The sequence below is a fragment of the Coffea arabica genome, chromosome 11e, assembly GCF_036785885.1.
Source record: "Coffea arabica cultivar ET-39 chromosome 11e, Coffea Arabica ET-39 HiFi, whole genome shotgun sequence".
Classification (NCBI taxonomy): Eukaryota; Viridiplantae; Streptophyta; class Magnoliopsida; order Gentianales; family Rubiaceae; genus Coffea; species Coffea arabica.
The window spans coordinates 12,873,778-12,900,426 of NC_092331.1; the positions used below are offsets into that span (position 1 = coordinate 12,873,778).

Genomic DNA, 26,649 nt, shown 5'->3' on the forward strand with positions numbered 1-26,649 from the left:
TTGTGCATATTGTTTGAGGACAAGCAATGATTCAAGTGTGGGGGAATTTGATAAGTGAATATTTAACATGTATTTTGTACAATTTTGGCATGAACTTTTGGCATGTTTTGACAAGATTAAAGCCATTTTTGAACTCTATTGATGATAATTGCTTAAATATTGTTTAAGTGTTCAAAACTTGATAAATGAGTGGATTAATGCGTTAATTTTGTGAAATTGTGAATGATATCGATGTATGAAATTCATGCACGAGCTGAAAGAAGTGTAAGGATTGTCCAGAGGATAAAGTACACAAGAAATTAGGAGCAAAAATGAAAAAAAAGGAAAAGAAGTGAAAAACTGGAAAATACTAGCACGGATCCGAGCCCGGATCCGTGAGAATAAGGGGCGATCCGAGCCCTCGTCTGTACTTCTGGTGTAGTGCATCCGAGTACAAACGATCCGAGCTCGGATCCATCAGAGAAGGCCCTCGGATCATCATTGATCCGAGCTCGGATCTATCTTCACCCCTCGGATTCGAGGCTCGGATCTGTCTCTCTCTTCAGCAAGTGGCACAACCATTTTTCTTTACCTTTCTCACAAATTTTACAGCTATTTTGAGGGACAAAAATCGGTGGCACATGCTTCTGCAACAAAAGAGAAGGCCAAATGAGTTGTAGACAAAAGGAAACATCATATCTTTGACTTCTTTTTACAAAATTTGAGTGGAGGAAATTATGAAGTGAGAGGAGTAGACTTTCTACCACCTTTTATGCAGAGACACAAGGGAGGAGCTGGGACATCCATACGTAGCCAGATTTTCTGATAGCAAATTCTCTCTAGCTAGCAAATATTGAAAAGGGAATGAAGAAACATACGGGAGAAACTTGGAGTGTAGAAATGTAGTTCCTACATCTTCTGAGTATTAGATTAGTTTTAGTGTAGACTAGTATAGTTCATCCATTTTTTGTATATTGGCTAGATTAGGCTGAAGATAGAGATGAAGAAGAAGGAGTTGAAGCTCAAGTGATATGGATTATCTCTTCTCCAACTCTTTATCTTTTGTATCAGATTCTTAAGTATAGTTAATATGCAAGTTCTGGATTTTGTGTTCAATATGTGTCTCTAAAGTTTATGCCTTGGGTTTGGTTGAACTTTCTATAATTGTTAGTGTTTATTATTTGGTTATTTGATTGCTATGATTTAAGCAAGTTATTTAGCATTTTGGCTCTTTAAATCATGATTAATCTGGTACCATTGATTGTGATTATCTAAGGTGTTGTTTCTGCAATAAAAATTGAGATTTAACACTAGTTCAAGAAGTGCTAAACATAGGGAATACACTCACGAAAGTAGAGGTGCACCTTTGTGATTTTTAGTGATTCATTTCACGTAATTTCATTGAAAAAATGAACTTGTAGCTAATTTCATAACCATGAAAATAGGTATGGATTAGTTATGAGTATAGTTGATTTACTAAGAAAGTAGGTTTCACATGTTTAAGGAAATTACACCATAACTAGCCTAGATGTAGTACTCAATGATCCAAATATAGCACTTGCATGAGTAGTTAGGGATACCATAACCTAAGGAGCTTTTATTTGTTATTTTGTATAATTTCAGTAGGTTAAATTTGTTATAATTCATTGATAGTCTAAATAATAGAGAAGCTTTAGTAATACCGGTAATTTTTCACTCTTCCCTGTGAGATCGACCCGATATATACCCTAAACTACTAGTTGATCTGTATACTTGCAGTGAACGGGTGTAATTCAGTTTTTTAACTTGTACGTATATGTAAAATACCCGTTAATTTTCAGCCATCCCCTAGATTAATTCCCAAACTTCCTGAGGAGTCTTGTTCACTAAAGCGTCTCCACTTGTAGTGTCGATGATACTCCATTCTCTACAGAGCAGGCCTTCATAGAAGTATTGGATGAGGAGCTGCTCACTAATTTGATGTTGGGGACAATTGGTGCACAACTTCTTGAATCTCTCCCAGTATTCGTAGAGAGACTCCCCGGAACTCTACTTAATTCCACAGATCTCTTTTCATAGACTGGCAAACCGGGATGCAGGGAAGTATTTTTACAAAAACTTTATTTTATGTCCATCCATGTTGTGACACTCCCTGCTGGTAAGTAGTATAACCACCCTTTAGTGAAAAAAGGAAGGCTCGCATTCTAATTTGTTCCTCAGTCACAGCAAGTGGCTTCATACTCAAACAGACGACAGTGAACTCCTGGAGATGCTTATGAGGCTCTTCACCAGGCAAATAATGAAAATTAGGGAAAAGGTGAATTAGTCCAGATTTCAATTCAAACGTTACACTTTCAGCAAAGTCAGGAAAAGTAATGCATAAATGCTGCTGGTTTAAATCCGGAGCAGCCAACTCCCTTAAGGTTCGGTTGTTATTTGACATGATATCTTCCTCTTGCTCAAAATCACTTGAATAATCACTTGAAGATTTCAACAAATCCACAACCAAATTCAACCCTGGAAACGCAGTAGATGACTGCTCTCTCTTTCTTGCTCTGGTTTCCTTACTTAGTCTATGTGCAGTCTTCTCAATTTCAGGATCAAAAATTAAATCACCTGTACGAAAAGAATGAAGCATAAACTAGCAAAAATGCCAGAAAATAAAATAAAATGAGAAACAAATATTCTAACACCAATCCCCAGCAACGGCGTCAAAAAATTAATAGGTGTCGTGCCTATGCAATAATAAATTCCTATTCTAAAAGATGTAAATGAGTACAATGGCAAGTAGGTTCATCTTCGCAGGGATTAGGTGGAAAGTTTGTTTCTTTTCAAGTAAATTCAATTAAGGGGGGGGGGGTTTGGGAGATCTAAAATTAAAATAAAGCACTTAATGAAAACAAAACTAATTAAACAAGAGTAAATTAAATTAAACCAAGGATTAACAAGCTCTAGCCAAGAAATTAACTCCAGAAGTGATTCATACAACTGATCATCGATGCAAGAATTATCTCAATTATTCACTAATAAACAGGTTATAGTTGTTATATACGTGATGAACAACCAACTTTTCCTTTATGTCTCGATAGTTAAGGTACGCCCGTTAACTACTTCCCTAACCAAGAAACAACCCTAAGTACGCCTGTAGAATTTAATTTCTCGTTTGCATTAAAAATTAGAAAAGTTTTGTTCTAATCAATAAACGCATTACCAAAGTTTATTTAAATTAGATCATATATCTCCCTAACATGATCCCAATCACGTTAGTCATCACTTATTTAGGACAATTAAACAATTACGGATTCAACTATCCTAATTGATAATAGATTATCAAGTTGAATAAAATATCGAGCTCTGATATTCGAACAACAAAATAATCATAAGAAATTAAGCCAAAAGATATACGAATACTAAGGAATAAAAGAAAGTGATAAAAACAATTAAATCTTACAGATGTAGATGAACCAAATTCGTGTTACTCCTCGACCAAAAAAAGGAAATTAGTTCTTCATTATTGAGAAAATTGCCAACGCGATGCTATGAAAGAAAGCCCAAGACATGCGGCCAATCAAAACAAAGATAAAAACCTAATCTAAGTATTAATCCAATGGAAATTCGGCCTTCTTTTTCTCCCCAGTTTCCTACTTCGTGTATCCTACTACAAATAAAACGCCTTTTTCAATAAAAGAATGAAACTGCAAAATATAATGTCTCATGTTTCCTAATCAATTCCTACAACTAAATAAATGATTTCTAAATTTTCCACCAAAGACTCTTCGGTATTTGGCTCAAATTAGGAAACTTCCGCATGTAAATCCCGAATCATTTGGGCTTGATTGCAATTGTTGGGAAATTACCCCATCTTTAGCACATTTCGTTCAAACGCCCTATAATTAACACAAAACACTAAATATAAGTAGGATCTGACAATTAAAAGAATATTTGGCAAAACAAAAGGAGAAATTAATCATAAATTTAATAACAATTTGCACCCTATCACTTTAAATACTTAGTTATTCAACAAATTTGATTGGTTAATGGGAGTCAGTCCTCGATCACAATAAATTTATGAAAAGTAGCCAGTAAATTGAGAAAAATGTTTCGCTCTAATTGACAATTAATGTTACAAAATTAATATCAACTGCAAGTATAATAAGTTCAAGATAACAAAAGAGCTTCGAAAACACACAAGTAGTCGCGAAGCCAAAAAAATGCAATTCAGTGAGGGGCGAATATGATGTGTAAATATAACCGTGCAAGTATTGAGGTATATATGTTTACCTCATAATATAAACAATATACTTGAACAATTATGTAGACAATCACTATGTAGATTTTTTTTTTTTTTTTTTTTGCAAAGTGGAATGAAGAAAAAGCAATTTTTTTGAGTTTCAATCATAGTTAAAAATTTAACAAAATTTTTCAAATGTATTTGTGTTTTTAAAGTGTATTGAGAATGAAGTAGAAAATGAGTAAAAGTAACATTTAGTCTTTGTTTGTGGTTTTAATTAAGCGTAAGAGGTGAAATGTGTAGTTATTTATTATTTATAAATTGTTGACTTAGAATATCAAATAAATATTTTGTTGAAGATTGATGGCCAATATTCACTAAATGTTGGCGCATAGTTATTAATTCACACATATAAATTAAAGATTTTGATTCGATTCAAGCAGTTAGGGCAAGTAAGCAATATTTTATTAATGTTGAGCCAAAAGTTTTAATTTATACATATAAACTAAAGATATTGGCAGGATTAGTGGAGGCAAAATTGTTAGTTTACACATACTGTAGTTTACTCTAAATCCGTCTCTGCATACAAGTTTCTCTAATTTTTGACAAAAAAAATACAAGTTTCTCTAATCAATGGATAGTCCAATGGATCGTATATCTAATACAAGTTTCTCTATTGTTTAATCCAAGGGATAGTCCACTTATACTTTGTTTATTCGTACTTAAAAGTTTTTGTTTCTAATGTTTGGATCGTATACTTTTGTCGTCAGGTCCATGTTACTTGTGACCCACACAGCGGAAAAGAAAAGGACAACAAGCTTCGTATGTATCTGAAACTTAGACATATTTCAAATCCATATATCAAGTTGATATCTGACAAAATAAATTTAGAATTTTCAAATCCAAATTGAAGAAATTCAGTGGGGTTTGAGGGGAAGCTTTGGACTTGGAGTAATAAATATAATACAAGAGAGGTAAAGGAAAGACTGGACAGAGTTCTAATGGATAGTGAATAGAAGGAGACCTATGCAGGGCAAAGTGCACTCACATTCATGTTGAAGCATTGGATCATTGTATGATGTTGATGGAAACTGAACCAATAAGAAGAAATTGGAAAAGGAGATTCTATTTTGATAGGAAATGGCTTGAATATCAAGAAGTAGGAGAGGTAGTTGCAAAAGCATGGGGAAACAGGCACGAGGGGTCCAGATTTTTTAGACTTCAGAATAAAATCTAAGATTGTAGATTTGAGCTGATGAGATTGAACAAAAAGTTAAAGGGTAATGCCAAGAAGGACATTGAGGTATAAAGCAGAAAATCACAGATACCAGGCATGCAAGGGGGCCTAATGCAAAAGAGGAAATCAATTATCTGCTGAAAAAGCTTGCTGATGCCTATAGAAAAGAGGAAGTCTTCTGGGGACAAAAAGCTAGAGTAAAGTGGCTTCAGGAGGAAGACAAGAATACAAGTTATTTTCATGCTGTGATTGAGGCCAGAAGAAGGAGAAATAAAATAGCTACACTTCAGATGTAGAATGGAAATTGGTGTAATACTAAATCTGAAGTGGAGAAGGAAGTAACAAGCTACTTTGACAACCTGTTTAAAGCCTCACAGTTGAGCCAAGTTGATGTAATCCTTGAAGGAATTCCTCAGACCATTACCAGTCAGATGAACATGAGGTTAACAAGACCTGTTACAGAATTTCTTTGATTCATTTATTAGCTTTAATTTCTTATGAATTAAATTAGCAGTTTCAATTGGCTATTTAGTATAAGGATTTCAGTACACTATCGTTGTGCAAGGAGTTAAATTAGCAATTAATATTTTGTTTCTTGGTTTACACTAATACCCTTAGCAAGGAGTTAAATTAGCAATTATTTTTTTGTTTCTTGGTTTACACTAATACCCTTATCTATCAAGATTAACCATCAAAAATCATCTATATATTAACATATGTTGCTGTTGCAGAAGATGACCAATTGAAAGTCTCCTATTAGCTTAGGATGTGTTTGATAAAATAAAAGTTTGAAAACAGATGTCTGAAATCTGAAATCTGAAATCTAGAATTTGAATCCATTAAATTATTGAATTGTTAAATACTAAATTTAATACATTTGAGTACATATCACATTCAGTGATAAGTAAATAGTTTATCACTTAATTTTGGGAACAAGTTTTGCCTAGAAAATAAGTACCATTTAATTAATTCATATATTCAATTTTTTTATTATAAAACAATCCGAATATATTAAAATCTGAATCTATTAAGTTTAAGTGTTGAGATAGGTTATCAAACAGAGCCTTAGATATGTATGGCAGACATGTCCATGTAATAAAATTTATACTTATTGAGTGCACAAAATACAAATCGTTAGATTTTGTTTAGTTTGAGGTTCTTATTTGTAACTCGTTCTTTAATTAAGCTATCAAACTAGTTTAGCTTCTCTTTAATTTCGTGCCCTTTTTCAATGATTCCTTCTTTGGTTGGTGTAATATAAGATAGAAAAAAAGTGATTGATGCAGGTGTTCCAATCCTTGGAGTTAGATGCTTGAACTTGCTTGATTCCAAATAAACTACACCTACTACTATTTCCAATTACACGTTATTAGAATTTATACTATTAAATACTTAGTTATTCAACAAATTTGATTGGTTAATGGGGAGTCAGTCCTCGATCACCACATATTTATGAAAAGTAGCCAGTAAATTGAGAAAAATGTTTCGCTCTAATTGACAATTAATGTTACAAAATTAATATCAACTGCAAGTATAATAAGTGAAATGAAGAAAAAGCAATTTTTTTGAGTTTCAATCACAGTTAAAAATTTAACAAAATTTTTCAAATGTATTTGTGTTTTTAAAGTGTATTGAGAATGAAGTAGAAAATGAGTAAAAGTAAAATTTAGTCTTTGTTTGTGGTTTTAATTAAGTGTAAGAGGTGAAATGTGTAGTTATTTATTTATTTATAAATTGTTGACTTAGAATATCAAATAAATATTTTGTTGAAGATTGATGGGCAATATTCACTAAATGTGGGTGCATAGTTATTAATTTACACATATAAATTAAAGATTTTGATTCAATTCAAGCAGTGAGGGCAAGTAAGCAATATTTTATTAATGTTGAGCCAAAAGTTTTAATTTATTAACATATGTATAAAAGGGCGAATGCCATGGCTCAAAAGGGCTGCTTGTTTTGCTGACGTGGCCAATGGTTATTGGCTAGAGTGTGTTCGTCCATCTGTGTGTGTGTGTGTTTTGTTTTTAATGCAGAGGTTGCAAATTGGGCCGTGCGTTTCTAAGCCTGAGTGTTTTGCTGTATGGAACCCACTAAAGAGAGCAATAATTAATAGCTGTCCTTTTTCTTCATCATCATTGTAATTCTATTCTAACAAGAAAGAGAGCATTGTATAAGACAAAGTGACTAACAATAGCACAAGCGGAGGACAGAGTTCCATCTCTTCGTTTCTTGCTTCTTCCTCTTCCTCTGTTGCTAGAGAGCAGGTGAGCTGCTCTTGCAAACAGTGGCCCATGTCAAATCACACCCACTCCTCTTCGATTTTTTGTCACAAAATGTCTAGGGTTACAAAATTAACTATCCTCTCTCTCTCTCTCTCAATACTTCTGCCGTCCCTCTCTTTCTTCTCTTCCTCTCAGTAGCTTCTCTCTTTTCCAGTTCTTCCTCTCTTTTTTTTTTTCTCAAAAAAAAAATACTCACGCTTCCATTTGCTTTGGTAAATCGTTATTTGTATCAAAGAAAGACTTGGAGTTCTTTTTTTTCAGTTCTTTCATTTTTTAGTCTTCAATCTAACTATGTATTTTACTCCCTGCTGTTTTTTAGGTTTGAAGAAAGTGTTCTTTCGATGGGTGATAATACAGAAGAAGGAAAGGGTCTAAGGTAATGAAGCTTTTTTTTAGCAAAGAATTTAGACCTCCATGTTTGACATACTTGCTTTTCATATTTTTATATTTTCATTTTTTGGTTTTAGAGATTTGATTGAGAACTTTTTTTTTTATTGTGAAAGGAATATTTTATCTTTTATTCCATTCATTTCACAAATTTTCTCTCTATTGTAGAGAGAGCAGACAGTGTCAACGAATGAAAGGAAGATAAACCTGGTTCTTTTATTTTTGGAAGGAAAATTGACGGGAAGGAGGAAAAAAGATTAAACTTTTCAAGGTTTGAGTTTTTCTTTAGTTTATTTTTCAATCATTTTTCTAATTTTATGCTAAACTAGACCTCCAAGTTTCTATTTTCTCTTCGTTTTTTCCATTTTATTGAAGGGTAAAGGTTTTAATGTCTTGTTTAGTTATTGGTTTTGCTGCTGCTCGTAGTCTTACTTTGGCATTGCTTTCCTTTGAGTATTTGTAAGTGTTTGTGATCTCTGAGTTTTGTTATTGTGGATAGTTTTTTTTTTTGCCGGTCGAAAGTTTCCACGTTTGGTTTCATTTTGCATCATCCAAAACTTTCTAATGCTAATTTCATTCATAGTTGGTTTGCCCTTTATATTTTCCTCTTACAGGGTTTTCCAATGCGATGCTTTTTTTGAATTAATTATCTATTTTTAACGGAAAAAGATAAGTCAACCAAACAAAAGTTACATATAGACTAATGTTAACTGAAGCATCTGGTTGTGGAATCCAATATAATCAAGCTCTTTATCTTCTGCTTGTGTGTGTGTGTGTGTATATATATATATATGTATTTATGTATTATTACTTCTTCATCTTTCACTATTGAATTTCAATACATGGTTTATTTGTCTTTTGCATTGTGTTTTATAGTGAAAAGTGTATGAAAGCTTGCTGTTTGTGTTGTCTTTGTCTATCCAGTTGAAACATTCACAAATACGCCAAGTGATCCAAGAGTACTTGAAAACTACTAATCGCATGCCCATGATAGTTTTGGTCAATTTCCCTGTTCTCATGAAAAATAATTTCTTTGAAATTTCTCAAAATCCCTTGAACTGCATTTTTTCAAAATGGATTGTCTCTTATTAAAGCTATGGTATATGTATTATGAAGATTTTCATGGAATTGTTGATAAGTGACTAATTTACGTAATAATTGTGTGACATTTTATATTATTTTTAGTCACTTTGGTTATATTATTGGAAGAATATGAATCATTTTGGCTATAATTGGTGAATAAATGTTTTTAAGTGATTAAATGAGGTTTTTATCACTTTTTACTTGGATTTTGTGTATTTTGACAGTTTTGACACATTTTCGTATTTCGGCTATAACTTGAGTTACAATGATCGGATTGGGATGATTCTTGAACCCATTTGAAGATAAGAGATAGATCTACAACTTTGGTGAAGACATCTAAATCCAGTTTGAAGGTTTTCCAGGTCAAAATGCCGAATTACAATAGCAAATTTCTACTGGTCGAAGCTGGAACAGGGCAATGAGCAGGCAAGGGTATTTCAGTCATATCTCAGCCTACACAGATCCAAATGAGGTGATTCTTGATGCATTAGAAAGATAACTCAAAAGGCTACAACTTTCGTGTTTTAGACATGAGCTGGTTCAGCCTCTAACATCAAGAAAAGATTGGTTGAAGTTGGGCCAAAAACAGAGCAAGTGATCCACACTCGGATCCACTATTCATCCGAACCCTCGGTTGTTTCTGGGTTAGTGGATTTGAGCTCGGATCCATACGGATCCGAGGTACTGTAGCAGCTCGGATCACTGGTCAGAAAAGGCTGCTCTGTACGCGTAAAACTCAATTTCACCTCCACCAACTCACATTGGATGCTAGACATGTGAGAAACATTCCCAGCTGTAAAAGAGAGATGTAATCCTCATTTCTTGACCACCTTTCATCATTAAATAGCCAAATTCATTGCAAAAAAGGAGATGGGGAGTTCATAGCAGAAAAATAGAGAGACATACGGGAGAAGCTTGAAGTTGCAGAAATGTAGCTCTTTCATCTCCCTAGTGTTAGTTTAGCTTAGTATAGAGTAGTGTAGCTTTTCCATTCTTGTTTATTATCTAGATTAGGATGAAGATGGAGGATGAAGAAGGCAAGGAAGAAAGCTCATGTGACAAGGGTTGTATTCCTTCTAAATTCTTTATCTTTTGTATTTGATTCCAATTTTAGTTAATATACAAGTTCTGGATTTTGTGTTCATTATGTGTTTCTAAAGTTTAAGCCTTGGGTTTGGTTGAACTTTCTATAATTGTTAGTGTTTATTATTTGGTTATTTGACTGCTATGATTTGAGCAAGTTATTTAGCACTTTGGCTCTTTAAATCATGATTAATCTGGTACCATTGATTGTGATTATTTAAGGTGTTGTTTCTGCAATGAAAATTGAGATTTAACACTAGTTCAAGAAGTGCTAAACATAGGGAGTACACTCACGAAAGTAGAGGTGCACTTATGTGGTTTTTAGTGATTCATTTCATGTAATTTCATTGAAAAAATGAACTTGTAGCTAATTTCATAACCATGAGAATAGGTATGGATTAGTTATAAGTATAATTGATTCACTACGAAAGTAGGATTCAAATGCATAAGGAAATCACACTATAACTAGCCTAGATGTAGTACTCAATGATACAAATATAACACTTGCATGAGTAGTTAGGGATACCACAACCTAAGGAGCTTTCATTTGTTATTTTCTTGTATAATTTCAGTAGGCTTTAATTTGTTATAATTCATTGATAGTCTAAATAATAGAGAAGCTTTAGTAGTACCGGTAATTGCAATCTTCCTTGTGGGATCGACCCTTAATACCCTATACTCGCTCACGATTCGTATACTTGCGATAAATCGCGTGTGGGGTATTTAGGAGTTTATAAATGTAAAACTTGATTAGGATGAGCTTAATTGTATATGTATACTCCGCGCACGTCAATTGTGATAAAGCTTGAGATAGTGATAGTAGATATGCCTCGGGCTGCAAAGTGTTTGGAGATTTTTCTTTGAGGACATTGATGATGGTAGATGTATGTAGTATTGAGTGGTGCTGTATAGCTTTTGATAGATTGTTATTTACCTTAGTTATGGCCTTAGAGTAGTCCCTCAGTTGTGGCCTTAGAATCCAGTGATTTTGTGTAGTGCATTTGAGTTGTTTGAGAAAATGTCTAAGTGAAAATTTCATCCAATTTATGGTGATCTTACAATAGAAATTAAGGCTATCTATAACTAAGTGTTACCATGCAAAATATAGTGATGTTGCCCTTTAATTGGGACTGAAATTTGAAGAATTGCAGATAAATTGTATTCTCTATGACTCTCTGATTGACAGTACAAAGAAATTTTTATTATGACTTTTTGCAGATCTGCATTAGCTGCATCAATAGTATCCATGTGGACCGTTGCTTAAAATGAGGAGAATTTTGGGTTTTTCAGCTGCTGCTAGAGTAAAACATTAGATATATGCCCTTGAAAGTAGACTGGTATGATTATTTTCTTTGGTTATATGAATAATAAGAGAGCCATGAGGATTTGCGCATAAAATTTCTCAATATACATGTATGTCTCTGGTTAACTTGAATTATGTGTGAATAACATGAGTACTTACAACTGATGTTTAAAAATAATTAAGAAATCTTGTTTTCAACATAAGTAGATAAAGAGCGAACTTGATTCAACCGAAACGCCCCTCATCCTTTCATCTTCATCATCAGCATCATCTTCGTCTTCTTATCTTCTATCTATCTTGATGAGAACGAATGGTAAGAAGAAAAAATAATTTGCTCTAAGGTTCTTTCTTCCTCTGCCAAAAATAATTAGCCCTTTAATTTTTTCCCTTTTTTGGTTAGTGAAATGAGGGGTTTAGTTGTAGCTTTTTGACCAAACTAATGTTGTTTATTTTTTTTTTATATTGTAGGATAATAGGGCTCTAGATGTTTCTGCCTCTGCTTGGTTGTCTTCCTCTCCTCTTCTTCTCTCTTATTTTTTATTTTTATTTTTGGTCAAAATCCTCTTCTTTCTTTCCCCCTTTTCCTATCTATGTATGTGATGAGCAAGTGTTACAGACAAATTTGAAATCCTTTTAGGTTTTGAATCTGAACATTTTGAGATTTTTTTCATTAAATATTTTGTTCATGTTGTTTTCTCTTTTTACTTATCTGATTTGAACTTGACCCCTTTTTTGTGATTGCAGGTGGGAAAAGTTGATAAATTTAATGTTTTATTTTGGTAAATTAAGTTCTGGTTGTAATTTTCTAGGTTTTCTGTATTTGAATCCTTAACAAGAAAATATTTTGTGTGTTCTAAGTTTCTGGGATTTCTTTGACAAACGTCCAATAGCACTGTAAGTGATCATAGAGCCCTATTAATTTAGATACTTGTTTTAAATACCTCTTCCTTGCGTATTTGCAGAGATGTTGCCTTTCCTTTTTCTTTTACGAGAACATCATTTATTTATTTTATTTTAGTTTACAAAAATGTCAATTTTTTTTTTAAATAAAATTCGTGTTGATTTGGTTCTAAGAAGCTATGATTGGCTTCTAATCATGTAATGGGGATAACATTTTGAGAATGTTGCCTTAATTATAGCAGATTTACTGGTCCCTAGAATGGTTTCAATCTTTGTAGGCAATAAAAAATCTGGTATGATATGTTGGTCTTTCCAATTTTTTCATTTGTTAAAAAGGTATAGTTAATTTTTTGCAGCTCAAATAACAAGAAGATGTTAGGATTCACTTGCATTCAGATCCTATTTTCTTAAATTATATGTTGTTTTCAGGGCGTTTTATCCAGGGCTTGAACGTGGAAATTCAAAAAGATCTGGCGGTAGCCCAACTTAATGCCTTTAGTGATGCGGTGGAAAAAGCCCAGCGCGTTGAAACTGCAGGGTTACAAGTTAGAAACTTCCAAGCAAGAAAAAGGGGTTTTCCGGGAAGCAGCTCAGAACAAGCAGATAATAGTACAATCTCTAAAGTTCGCAAGGGAAACGGGGAAGTACGGCAACCAGGGGTGTCGCGTGATGTCCCTCAGGGAGGACTGGTCTCTGCTACTCGTGGTCCCTGTGGATATTGCGGAGGGCCAAGTCATACGGAAACAAATTGCTGGAAGAAAGAAGGAAAATGCTTGCGCTGTGGAAGCGCTGAACATCGGATTGCTAACTGTCCAGCTCGCCTGCGCGAGCGGAGAGGGATTCTGCCACCGACCAAGCCCAATTCTCAGCAACCCGCCAAGAACAACCCTGGACAGACGAAAGAAGAAGGGACGGGATCGAAGGCACCAGCTCGAGTATATTCTCTAGAGCAGCATCAGGTCCCTGACTCGTCTGAGGATGGAGAAGGTATGGTCCGTTGGGTACTCTAGATTTGATAGATTCCGTTAATAAGAAATTTCGAGGACGAAATTCTTTTAAGGGGGGGAGAGTGTGAGAACCCGTAAAACCCTAATTATTTTCTTAGGGTTTAGTTCCCTTTAATTGCATGTTTTCTGCATTTTCTGGTTTAGAAATATTTTCTTAGTGGATTTTATGAGCAATTATAGTTTTAAGATGATTTTTCTAGCATTGGAGAATTTTTAGAAAATTAAGAGTAAATAGTGGACGTGGGACCCACTAGTGCGAAAAGTTCGGAAAAATTCGGCCAATAAGGTTAAGTTTCGGATACTGTTTAAAATTTATCGGGTGTTAAGTGATAAGTAGAATGTGTGAAGTGATTGATGTGAGAGAGGAAAGAAAGATAAGAATGCATTTATGGAGGTGACAAGTGTCACCTCCTCATTGGAAGTTTTTTTAAGAATTACTATTCCCAATTTTGACTTTTTTGACCAAAGGATTATATATCAAAAAAATGCACAAAAAATCACCATTTTTCTTCTCTTGTTGGCCGGCCACCTTGAGCAAGGAAGGAAGAAACTTTCTTCACCATTCAAGCTTCTACTTGTTGCAAATCAACCAAAAACATTGGTTACATCCAATTCCATTCCATACAATCTTACCTTCTAGTGCTAGTAAGTTGTTTATTGAAGCTTGGTTGAAGGTTTAAGGTGTTCAACAGCCTCTTCTCTCTTGTTTCTTGGTAAGTGAAGCTTGAACACCCTCTTACACCCTATGAAGCTTAAATTATGCTTAGTAGTGCTTGAAGTGCTGAAATTTCTGGTTTTATCTTGGTTTGAAGTGATTTGGTGAAGTTTTTCATTTTATTGATGATTTTTCTGGTTTAATATGATCTTGATGTTGGGTGCTTGTATGATGGATTGTAATGGTTGGAAATGACTCTAGTGAGTGTGAATTGTGGTTAAATGCAATCAATTTTGGATTTGGTGTGAAAATTGAAAAGTTAGGGTTCTTAAATCCCCTATTCTGTCCGAAATTTTAGGTCATAGCTAGAGGTCGAATTGGACTTTGCTCAAAACATGAAAGTTGTAGGTATTGGTGAGTAAGAAGTGCCTGCAAAATTTCAGGGAATTTGGAGTAGTATAGAGAGAGTTATGCCGTTTTTACTGTTGCTGTTTTTGGTGAACAGAATGTGCGGAACTGCGATAGTAATTGCCTATTTTGACTGGATTTGGTTTGGATTTTGAAGTTGGTGTCTTCTGATGAAATGTTACTGGATGTCTTAGCTATCATATGCCTTTGGAATTTCGGCATTTGGACTTGTATAGACTGAGTTATAGTAATTACAGTTTTCTGTGTTTTGCAAACCTGTTTTGGTAATTCTGGTATAGTATTTGGCACTTTCGACCTAGTTAAGCTAGGAACTGGATTGAGTGCCCTTCTACATTGTTGTAGCCCTGTTTCATAGCTTCGAATCGGTGGGTCTTACACCCCCAACCGATAACCGTAGTGAAATTGACGCCATTACCGCATTATAAGATCAAACACGGTTTTTCTATTAAGGCTTAAGTTAAGGTCATATATTAATTGCTGGTTTGCTACCATGTTTATTTATGCATATGAGACCCTATTGGGGTTGTGTTCAGCATTGTTTTATGACTCGTCGTCGAGTCTCTCTTAGGGCTTGCTTTCATTTTGGTTGTTTCCTAGCTAACTTTTGTACTTGTACCACTTTGAGCCCTGTACGGCTTTTGGGAAATGAGATGACCTTTGGTGTGAAATGTTGGGGCTAATTTGAGGAAATAATGAAGCCTTAATGGCTGGAAAAGTAAGAAATTTAGGGGAAGTGCTGCCCGATTTTCTAGGCCGTTTGGTTCTTTTAAGTTGGATTTGCCTTTTGGTAGAAATGAAAGGGCTTTTGGGTTGTTTGCGCCTAGGTCTTCATGCTACCGTTTCGTTTCCAAGGGAATCGTGTTTTTTTTTGCATTCTTGCACTAGTATTTATTTGGCAAGGCGTACGACGTGTAGTCGAGCCTCACATGTGCATTCTGTTTACTCGATTCTGGAAGTAAAACCTTCAATTGGTTTATTTTGGTTATTTTAGGGTTTCTTGGCGATTAAGGCCAATCTGAAGTGAAAACTTTTGAAGTTGAGCCGGTGAGTGTACCACTCCCCTCCATTGCTATTTAACTTGATTTCTGCTCTGCAATCTGTTTATTTGTTCGAGACGAGGGTGTACTTTATCACACTCGTTCTCTAGTCTGCTCATATGCCAATTTACTATGCAAAAATTTGAATCTGTTATCTGTGTCTGCATCTGTTCGGATTTCTGTTCGGATTTCTATGACCTATGAGCTCAATCCTGTGGCTAAGTTATTCGAGTCGGGCCGGCAAGGGCCTGGACGATTAGATAACGAACCACGGTAGTCTGTTCGGGGATTTTGGGTATTGAGACCCTTGATTCCGGGTATACTCGAGTATTACCATTTTGTTCGTTTGAGGTGAGCGGGCCCGGTAAAGGGGTGTTTGGTGGACGGAATTCGGTGATAAGAGGGGTCTACGGACGCATTGGTTCTATTTACGTTGACGGAGAGTCAACCGGTTTGGATCAAGTATTGTGCTGGAAATTTGGCTCCTGAGAGCCACCCGTATCCTTCTGATTTGAATCATTGGTTCCTTTGCTTTACATCTGACATGTGTATCTGATTTGTTAAATGTGAAATGCCATGATTTTAATGCTATCTGTTTGGTACCTCATTGAGCGCAAGCTCACCCCTTTCCGTTCCTTTTGTTTTCCTTACAGGAAAATAAACCCTTTTGGTCTGGATTTGACAAATGGCTGCCAAATTGAGTTAGTTGAACATATCTTTTGTATAGCTCATGTATTAAAACCCTAAGTGTACTTTTGGGGCGTTTTCTCTTTTGATTTGGCAAACCGTGTGTATATATTAACTTTTGAAAACTTTTGTATGTCATTTTGATTTGAAAACGCTAAAGTTCAGATGTGAATGTTTGTTGGCTATTTCGGTTGGGTTCTGACGGGTCGGTCACTATTCATGACCGACTCCGGATTTCATTTTTTAATTTTGGGTTATTTTACCATTTTGACCTGTTTACGCTCGTTTGTAAGTTCCGGATCGCAATAGATAGCTCTAATCTGATCCGTAGTCCTGGCGAGAGCTGGGCAGGCAGTCCGCTAACCCCTTTGGTTCGCCTTAGGGGAAAGTGGGGCTGTTACAATTGGTATCAGAGCCACTTCGCGTGGTCTCTGCGCGGAGTGAGACTGGGCCAAGTGGTGTTGTGGTCCTAATTTCATGAATATGTCTAAGTGCTCGTTTGAGCGTAAGTTATGAACCGGGCATGTGATAAGTGTACGAATCATTATCATAGGACTCGAGGAAGCTAGGTATGTATGTCGGGTAGGAATCTTTAATAAGGATGGTTTACTCTTGGGACCGGCCGGCTCGAGTTGTGAATTATCTTAGATGGGATTCTTGCGCCCGGATACGAAAGATATGAGGGCCTAGGTTAGAAAGGATTTGGTGAACTAGAAAGGCCATTCCTCGGTGGATCGTCTATGTTTGTACTTGACTTAACTGGCTGTATGTATGTGTGCGGCCTAATTTTGACCGACTTGTATATATGCGTTGATCTTGTTTGGAATGTATAAATGTGTGTTATCATAAAAGTTTTGAGTGTTACTTACATGTATCGTGCTTATTTTGGTTTAGCATTCTTGCCTAGACCGAGTGAAACTTATGGAAGGAACACGAAGTGGTCGGGGACGTGGGCGCGGAACTAGACAACCCACGCCGGTTAGGGAAACGGGGGAAACCTCTACTGGACCCAATCCTGAATCCCAAATAGACCCCAATGTGCAGATAGCTGCCGCTATGCAGCAAATGACAAACCTACTAGCACAAGTAGTACAACAACAGGGCCAAAACCCAAACCCTAATCCCGGGAACCCTGGTAACCACGTCGAGAGCGAGGATAGAGCTCTCGAACGTTTTCAAAAGTTTTCCCCGCCAACGTTTATTGGGGGACCCGACCCCGACGTTGCTGAGAAGTGGCTTGAGAAAATGGTTGATATATTCGCGGCCCTACACTACCCTGACGAAAGGCAGGTCACTTTTGCCGTGTTCCAACTGGAGGGAGCTGCCCGTTCCTGGTGGAACGTAATTAGACAGAAATGGGAGCGGGAGCAGACGCCTAGGACTTGGGTGAACTTCATCCGAGAATTTAATGCAAAGTTTTTCCCTCCTCTAGTCCAGGAGAGGAAGGAGGACGAGTTTATCCGGCTCCGGCAAGGGGCTCAGACTGTGGCGGAATATGAGAGTCAATTCACCCGCCTATCCAAATTTGCGCCCGAACTCATCATGACCGAGCAACGGCGAATAAGGCGTTTTATCCAGGGCTTGAACGTGGAAATTCAAAAAGATCTGGCGGTAGCCCAACTTAATGCCTTTAGTGATGCGGTGGAAAAAGCCCAGCGCGTTGAAACTGCAGGGTTACAAGTTAGAAACTTCCAAGCAAGAAAAAGGGGTTTTCCGGGAAGCAGCTCAGAACAAGCAGATAATAGTACAATCTCTAAAGTTCGCAAGGGAAACGGGGAAGTACGGCAACCAGGGGTGTCGCGTGATGTCCCTCAGGGAGGACTGGTCTCTGCTACTCGTGGTCCCTGTGGATATTGCGGAGGGCCAAGTCATACGGAAACAAATTGCTGGAAGAAAGAAGGAAAATGCTTGCGCTGTGGAAGCGCTGAACATCGGATTGCTAACTGTCCAGCTCGCCTGCGCGAGCGGAGAGGGATTCTGCCACCGACCAAGCCCAATTCTCAGCAACCCGCCAAGAACAACCCTGGACAGACGAAAGAAGAAGGGACGGGATCGAAGGCACCAGCTCGAGTATATTCTCTAGAGCAGCATCAGGTCCCTGACTCGTCTGAGGATGGAGAAGGTATGGTCCGTTGGGTACTCTAGATTTGATAGATTCCGTTAATAATTTGTGAGGACCCGCAAATTTCCTACAATTTTCCTCAAAAATGCCTTTTATTTGAAAATTATTATTTATTAAGGCCCCCTACCTCATTATATCACACTAAGTGTAAATAAACCTAGAAAATAAGGTTTTACGCTTTGGTTTCAAGTTTTGAGCAAAATTAGGGTTTTTGCGATTTTTTTTCCGCCGGATGAATTTTCGGTACTGGCCAAGGATCAATTTGATGATTAAAAGTGACTCTTAAGTGAGAAATAATATGTGAGTAGTAGCAATGATATAAGGTTAGTGAATGGGAAGTAAAAACCCTAGTACGTGAGTTTTTAAGAAACGGCGCGAACCGGCGGGTCCCGCGCATTACCGATTGAACGCACCACTTGACCACCATTTTTCTTACCCAACAAGTTTGTTGACTTTTGCACATAATATCTTCTCTCTTGGCAGCATGTTGACCGAAAATTGGTGGCTAAGAAAGGCAAGAAAGAAAGAGAAAAAGAAAGGGTGGTGGTGGTGACAAGTGTCACCACCTCATGGCTTCTTACCCAAGACCATTACCAACCATATAACCTTAACACTTAGCCAATTCTTCCTCATTTCTGCTGGAGCTGGCCGAGAGCATCAAGGAGGAAAAACTCCAAGGGAAATCTTTCATTTCATCTCCAAATCCAACAAATAAGTGAGGAATCGAGCGAAGTAAACCGATTAAACTTGCTTTCTAGTGACTAGCTAGTGAGTGGTGGTGTGATTCTTGAAGGGGAGAGCTTGTGCTACTCTTGGTGACTTTTATTCAAGGTAAGAGAGTTTATCTCTCCAAGTTTTACATCTAATCTTGTTAAATTAAGTTTAGTAGGTGATTATAGTGGTGAGATTATGGATGATTAGCATGATTTAGAGGTTTTCCCCAATTTATTTGATGAACTAGGGTTTCTGATTTTCTGCTCAATGTGATGTATGATGCATGAATGTTGTAATTAAGGTTATATAAGGTTGTTTAGTGGTGAATAGAACCAGAAATTTGAGGAATTTACACTTAGAGCTAAAAATTCCAGATTTCTGGAAAATTGCCCAAGCATTCTGTCCGAAATTGTACCTATATGTTAGAGGCCGAATTGGCCTTTGGTCAAAGAAGGAAAGTTGTAGAGAATGGTGTTTTATAGGTGCCTATAAAATTTCAGCTCAATCGGAGCAACGCAGAACGTGAAAAGTCCAAAATACCCCTACTGTTTTAAGAATTCCCCAGCAGTCCGTTTCTTCAGTTCAGTCCAGTTTATCACGATTTTTGACTAGGATCCCTTCTGATTTAGCTCTGGGCCAAAACATAAAAGTTGTAGTGCTCTGAAGTAGCTTTAAAACGCCTCAAAGAAAACCTGATTCGGACTTGTGTACACTGAGTTAGGTTCATTACAGTGTTCTGCGTTTAAACAACCGACGAACTGGTTTCTGGTTTAGTAATCTGAGATTTTGACTAAGTTACATTAGGAACTGGACTACGTGACCTTCATGAATGTTGTAGCTCTGTGTCTTAGCTTCGAAACGGCGTAGGTTTCGTTTTAATCTGATAAGCGTAGCCTAGGGTATGGTATTACCGCATTTGTACGTCAAATCTGTCTTGAACTAAATTGCGTTTCTGCACTTGTACTTGATGCGATTCTTGTTGTTATGATATTGTGAGCCTATGGAACGGCTCTTGACATAAATTGCTTGTTTGTATGATGTTGGGATGTTGTTGAAGAAAAATAATGAAGCCTAAATGGCTGGAAATTAGGTAAACACAAAGGGCATGCTGCCCAAATTTTTACTCGAGGTCTAGAAAACTATCTTTGCGACTTGAGTGAAGGTTAAGTGATTATCACTTGAACTATCGAGGACCTTTGCCACTTGTTTAGGACTTGGCCGAACTTGTACCCTTAGGAAAATGATATGAATCACTACGAAACCGTTTTACTTGCACTTTTGACTCAAGAGTCATATTCAAGCAAAAATGTTATCAAATTTTCCAGTTTAAAGAGCGAGCAACTATTTCACGACTCTTCTCAAGTGAATTTCAATTTCTTGATTCTTATCGAACGAAACGCTTAAGTTTTGAACCTTGGTTGATTTCAAAGTTCTCAAGTAAAGTTTTATCGCAGATTTGGACTCCCAACCCGGAGTACCACCTCGACGCGAAAACTAGAAGCACTATTGTGGTGAGTGCTTCCAAATATCCGATTGTACTTGATATGTGTACTCCCTACTTGACTTGTGTGATTACATGACAATGAATGAAAAGGCAAGGGTGTACTTTATCGCACTTGCCCTAATATGACCTGTTCTTGCTATTGATCATACTTGACTTGTTGTACATGTACTTGAATTGTATCTTGCCTGGAATTCCAGAAACCCTGTGGCTAGTTAATCGAGTCGAGCCGGCAAGGGCCTGGTCGATTAGATAACAAACCCTGGGTCACTTGTAATGTCGAGTGGAGTGTTATCTCCTCGACTAACGGTATACTCGAGTATTACCACCCATGTTTATATGGCGTGCGGGCCCGGAATAGGGGGTGAATCGGTGGACGGAAATTGGCGTGTAGTGGAGTTTATTTGGACTTGAAATTACTTGAAAGTTGACGGAGTGTCAACTACCACTTGACCAAGCTGGAATGGAGCCGTAACATGAATACCGTATCCTTATATGTGAATGTGCATCTAATACTACTTGACTAGCTGAAGTACTATTTCCTTGATTTGACTTGTTTGCTCGTCATTTCACTTTTATTTTGCTATAACTTGGTTGTTGCCCAATTTGATATTTGGGAACTTCACTGAGCTTTGGCTCACCCCGTTAGTTTGTTTTCCTTACAGGGGTACGAGTAACGCGAGAGACTTGATAAAGACTAGTGTAGCCTTTTGTTTTGACTTTTGAATTTTGGTTTTGTACTCGCGCTATTCCCCGAACGAAACATGTTGTACTTGGATTGTATACGTTTTGGTACTAGTTGGTGTATTAAGACTTTGTACCTGATTCCTATCGATGTAAACTATAAGTTTGAATCGTGAATATTATTTATGGTGCATGGTTGTGTATATATGATTCGATTGAGATAGTGAGTGAGTCCTGGCGAGAGCTGGGCAGGCGGTCCGCCGAACCCTTTGGTACGCCTTAGGGAGAGGTGGGGTCGTCACAGGTGGTATCAGAGCCTAGGTTTGAATTGATCGGGATAGTTTGAGTGCTTGACTTGATAGGCTAGGGTTTTATTATCGGCTAGGGTTTTATTATTGCGTTTAGCCTTAGCCTTGTTTTGCGCTTGATGTGTACTTACCTTTGCAATGTTATTTGCAAACTTAGGTGATGGCAGACACTGACTCTTCTGGGGGTGCTGGACCGTCCCAGCCTGCACCTATTGACATACCGACCGAGATACCTACTGAGGTGCCTGAGGTGCCTGAGGTGCCTACTGACGCACCTACTGACGCTTCCGTGGTCGAGCCATATCTAGTGGGCCCTGTATGTCGCGTGATCACATACCAGGAGGTTCCCGGCGGGCCAGTGCAGCGGTGGTCCCCAGCGCGCAAGATCCGGCGCTGCGATTGCTGGAAGACCTACTCTTACCCTGACCGAGTAGTGCTTGCTATAGATGACGATCGGAGACGATTGGGTAGCACCAATCGTAGGTGCTTTGCGGAGATAGAGCGTCTCCAGGCTACTCTCCGAGATCAGGGAGCTCGGATACGCGAGTTGGAGGCCGCAGTTCTGGCGGAGCAGCAGCAGTCTGATGCTTACCGTGATCAGGCTCATGCGGTGACTGGACGTTTGATGCACATAGTTGGACACATACGAGACCGGACCGACCACATCCTGACTGAGTGCGAGGCACTTGTAGAGGATGTGATGCAGGACTTGGCCGAGGAGGGCCAAGCCCCTGTAGCTCCTGCCGCTCCCGGTGGCCCTGAGGAGGATCCAGAGGAGGATCCTGAGGAGGACATGGAGGAGGAGCCGAGCGCGTCCTCGGAGTCAGTTGGGTCGGCGTCTAGCCAGACCACTTGTTAGGATCGGGGTTTTAGGAGGTTTTGTGGGCTAGTTAGGAACATAGTGGGACGACATGTCTTCTTTTGTTTTTGTTTTAGACGTGTCCTGGTGGATGTAAATATCTTTTGTTCTATGTTCCTCGGCTGTTATAGCCTTTGACTACGTGACTTGTTGGCCTGTATATACGACTTGTTTGATATGTAAATAAAGTGCTTGTTTCTTACGTGTTTATTTGCCTCTAGTTATGTTGTTGCAACGCGATATATGAGTCGTACCTTACCCCGTTTATATGTTCTAGTTGGTTGACTCTCAAACATGGAAGATAAAAGGAGTCGGACCAAGAAAACTAATCGAGAACGCGGTTCCAGGCGAGGCCGTGAGGGTGAGAAAGTACAGGAACCGGTGCCTGAACCGATAGAGGAGAGGGAGGCAGCGGTTGAACAGCAACCTGAACCCCAGACTGCCGGGGGAGATCAGGTGGCCACTGCCATCCAACAGATGACTAATATTTTGACTCGGTTAGTGGAGCAACAGGGTCAAGGGTCTGTAAATCAACCTAGAGACCCTGATTCGGGGCAAGATAGAGCCTTGGAGAGATTCCAGAAGTTCTCTCCACCCAAATTTTTAGGAGGACCAGACCCGTATGAAGCTGAGAAATGGCTGGAGGCCATGGTAAATATCTTTGCTGCCCTAAACTACACTGAGGAGAGACAAGTCCAATTTGCCGTATTCCAATTTGAAGGGCCAGCTAGGGCTTGGTGGAATGTAGTGAGGGCCAAGTGGGAGAGAGAGGAAACTGCCTGGACTTGGCTAAACTTTGTACGGGACTTCAACGAAAAATACCTTCCACCCATCGTCCAGGAGAAGAGAGAGGACGAATTCATTAAACTCCGTCAGGGGTTGATGAGTGTAACTGAGTATGAGACTCAGTTTACCAAGTTGTCCAAATTTGCTCCCGAACTGATAGCTACGGAGCCGAGAAAAGTACGGAGGTTTATACAAGGATTAAATGTGGAATTACAAGAAGCCTTAGCAGCGGTCCAAATCAATACTTTTACGGAGGTTCTGGAGAAGGCCACGAGGATAGAAACTGCTAGGACGCAAGTAAGGAATTTCCACGCTAAGCGGAAAGGGGCACCTAGTGGAGCCCAAGGGTCGGTACGAGGCGAGCGAAGCATGCCACCCGCTAAATCCGGTCGTGGAGCTGGAAGTGGACGATTTTCGAACACGTTTAGGGGCAGTGCTCCGAGAGGGAATGCCCAGAGGGGAGGCCAGGGCGGTAGAAGTCAAGGTAGAGGTTTTACTCAGGGAGGTCAAACCTCCACTCCCCGAGTGACATGTGGGTATTGTGGAAAATTGAACCACACTGAGGACGAGTGCTGGAGAAAGGCTCGGAAGTGCTTGAGGTGCGGAAGTGCGGATCATCAGATGGTCAATTGTCCGCTAATCAATGACACTCAGTCGACTGCCAGGTCAAACCCGAAGCCGACTACTGCTGGAGGGGCTAGGTCGAGGGTACCGGCCAGAGTGTACTCGCTAGATCAAACAACTGTGCCTGAACCAACCAGGGTGATAGAAGGTACAATCCCTGTTTTTCACCGGTTAGCTAGAATTTTGATAGATCCCGGTGCTACTCACTCTTTTGTTAATCCTGCATTTATGCTTGGCATTGACTCGAAAGTTGAAAGGTTACCTTATGACTTAGAGGTAAGAACACCTACAGGTAATCAAATCTTGCTTGCGAATGAGGTGTATAGGAATTGTGATATTTGGATTGGCGAACGGAAATTGGTAGTGGACCTTATTAGTCTAGCCATTAAGGGGTATGATGTTATCCTAGGTATGGATTGGCTAGCTCACTATCATGCTCGGGTAGATTGTAAGATGAAAGTGGTCGAATTTGGTATACCAGGAGAGGCAACCCTAAAGCTTGATGTGAGGGGTATGATAGCCTCTTCTGCACTTATTTCGGGTATGAGGGCTAGGAAGTTGCTTAGTCGTGGGGCTCGTGGTTACTTAGCTTTCCTAATTAACACTCCGGGTGAAAAGACTAAGTTGGAAGACATGCCAGTAATCAGTGAATACCCGGACGTATTTCCGGAAGAATTGGGGTCTTTGCCACCCGAAAGGGAGATTGAATTTAAGGTTGATTTAGTACCCGGAACCACTCCCATTTCTAAAACTCCTTATCGTATGGCACCTGCTGAGCTTAAGGAATTAAAGGTGCAATTACAGGACTTGCTAGAACGGGGGTTCATACATGAGAGCGAGTCGCCGTGGGGAGCTCCAGTTCTATTTGTTAAGAAAAAGGACGGGAGTTTAAGGTTGTGCATTGACTATCGAGGATTGAATGCAGTAACCATTAAGAATAAATATCCTTTGCCCCACATAGATGAGTTATTTGATCAGTTACAAGGGGCTGTAGTGTTTTCCAAGTTGGATCTGCGACAAGGGTATTATCAATTGAGAGTTAAGAAGGAGGATGTGCCAAAAACGGCGTTTAATACTCGATATGGGCATTTTGAGTTCGCAGTGATGCCTTTTGGTTTAACCAATGCCCCAGCAGCATTCATGGATCTGATGCATCGAGTGTTCAAACCTTACTTGGATAGGTTTGTAGTGGTGTTCATTGATGACATCTTGGTGTATTCGAGGTCAAGGGAGGAGCATGAACAACATTTGCGGATAGTATTGCAAACCCTGAGAGAGCACCAACTGTTTGCTAAGTTCAGTAAGTGTGAATTTTGGTTGGAAGAGGTGGCGTTTTTAGGTCATATAATTTCGAAAGATGGCCTTGCTGTAGACCCGGCGAAAGTGGAAGCTGTGGCTAAATGGAAACGGCCAGAAAATCCCACAGAGGTTCGAAGTTTTCTAGGCTTAGCAGGATACTACCGCAGATTTATAAAGAATTTCTCGAGGATTGCAGGACCCTTGACTAACCTGACCAAGAAACAAGGAAAATATATTTGGGATGTTAAGTGTGAAAGTAGCTTTCAAGAGCTTAAGAAACAATTGACTATGGCTCCAATTTTAGCTTTGCCCAGTGGAAAGGATAGTTATACGGTTTATACTGATGCTTCGAAAGAAGGGCTAGGATGTGTGTTGATGCAGAATAGGAATGTGATTGCCTACGCATCCCGAAAGTTAAAAACTCATGAGCAAAATTACCCGACCCATGACTTGGAACTTGCAGCTGTAGTGTTCGCTTTGAAGAAATGGCGACATTATCTCTATGGTGTAACTTTCGAGGTTTATACGGATCATAAGAGCCTTAAGTATCTGTTTTCTCAGAAGGAGTTAAATCTAAGACAACGTCGGTGGGTAGAGTTCTTAGAGGATTATGATTGTACAATTAACTATCATCCTGGAAAGGCCAACGTTGTAGCAGATGCTTTAAGCCGGAAGGCTCAATTGGCAAGTTCTATAGTGAGAGAGTGGAGCCTATTGGAAGATGTATGTGAGTGGAAACCTCGTTTGGAACCGGAAAAGGTGATTTTTGGAAATATTGAGGCGAAATCGGCATTGATGGAACGAATCAAAGAGGGCCAAGTGAAGGATCCAATAGTGCAGAAGTGGGTAGAGAGAGTGAAGAGAGGGGAGTTACCTAATTTCAATCTAAGCCCTGATGGAATTTTAAAGTTTCGAAATCGTGTCGTGGTACCTAGGGATGAGGAATTGAAAAGGGAGATTTTAGAGGAATCACATTGCTCTAGGTATACGGTGCACCCAGGGAATAATAAAATGTACCAAGATCTTAGGAATCTGTATTGGTGGGAGAAAATGAAGGCGGAGATTGCCCAGTTTGTGCAAAAATGTCTTACGTGCCAACAGGTAAAAGCTGAGCATCAAAAGCCGTCAGGTTTGTTACAGCCTTTAGAGATCCCTGAGTGGAAGTGGGAGCACATAACGATGGATTTTGTGTCAGGGTTGCCACGCACACAAAAGGGGCATGATGCAATTTGGGTGATAGTGGATCGATTGACTAAGACTGCACATTTTCTGCCAGTGAACATGAAATATCCTTTGGAGAAACTTGCTAAAATTTATATGGATGAGGTAGTAAGATTACATGGGGTACCAGTGAGTATTGTATCGGATAGAGACCCCAGGTTTGTATCTCGATTTTGGCAGAGGTTACAAGAGGCTCTAGGAACTAAGTTGAGTTATAGTACAGCATATCATCCACAAACTGATGGACAA

General features: G+C 38.7%; 1 protein-coding gene and 1 long non-coding RNA gene across 4 annotated transcripts; both read left to right on the forward strand.

The window, feature by feature from the left end:
- The first annotated feature begins 7,592 nt into the window (after positions 1-7,592).
- Positions 7,593-8,851, forward strand: LOC140021073 (uncharacterized). Its single transcript, XR_011825052.1, has 3 exons — positions 7,593-7,693; positions 8,031-8,087; positions 8,267-8,851. It is a non-coding gene; the product is annotated as an uncharacterized lncRNA (long non-coding RNA).
- Positions 8,852-18,635: 9,784 nt separating this feature from the next.
- On the forward strand, positions 18,636-22,670 carry LOC113722085 (uncharacterized). 3 transcript variants are annotated; one of them, XR_011824973.1, is made up of 3 exons: positions 18,636-19,235; positions 20,573-20,629; positions 21,285-21,522. XR_011824973.1 is itself a non-coding variant. In XM_072071706.1 (2 exons), the coding sequence occupies exon 2, from the start codon at positions 21,772-21,774 to the stop codon at positions 22,468-22,470; it is 699 nt and encodes a 232-aa protein (XP_071927807.1). In that variant the 5' UTR covers positions 18,636-19,235; positions 21,769-21,771; the 3' UTR covers positions 22,471-22,670. The 3 variants fall into 3 exon arrangements, 1 of the variants encoding a protein (XP_071927807.1); XR_011824974.1 differs by lacking the exon at positions 20,573-20,629; XM_072071706.1 differs by lacking the exons at positions 20,573-20,629; positions 21,285-21,522 and adding an exon at positions 21,769-22,670.
- Positions 22,671-26,649: the final 3,979 nt, after the last annotated feature.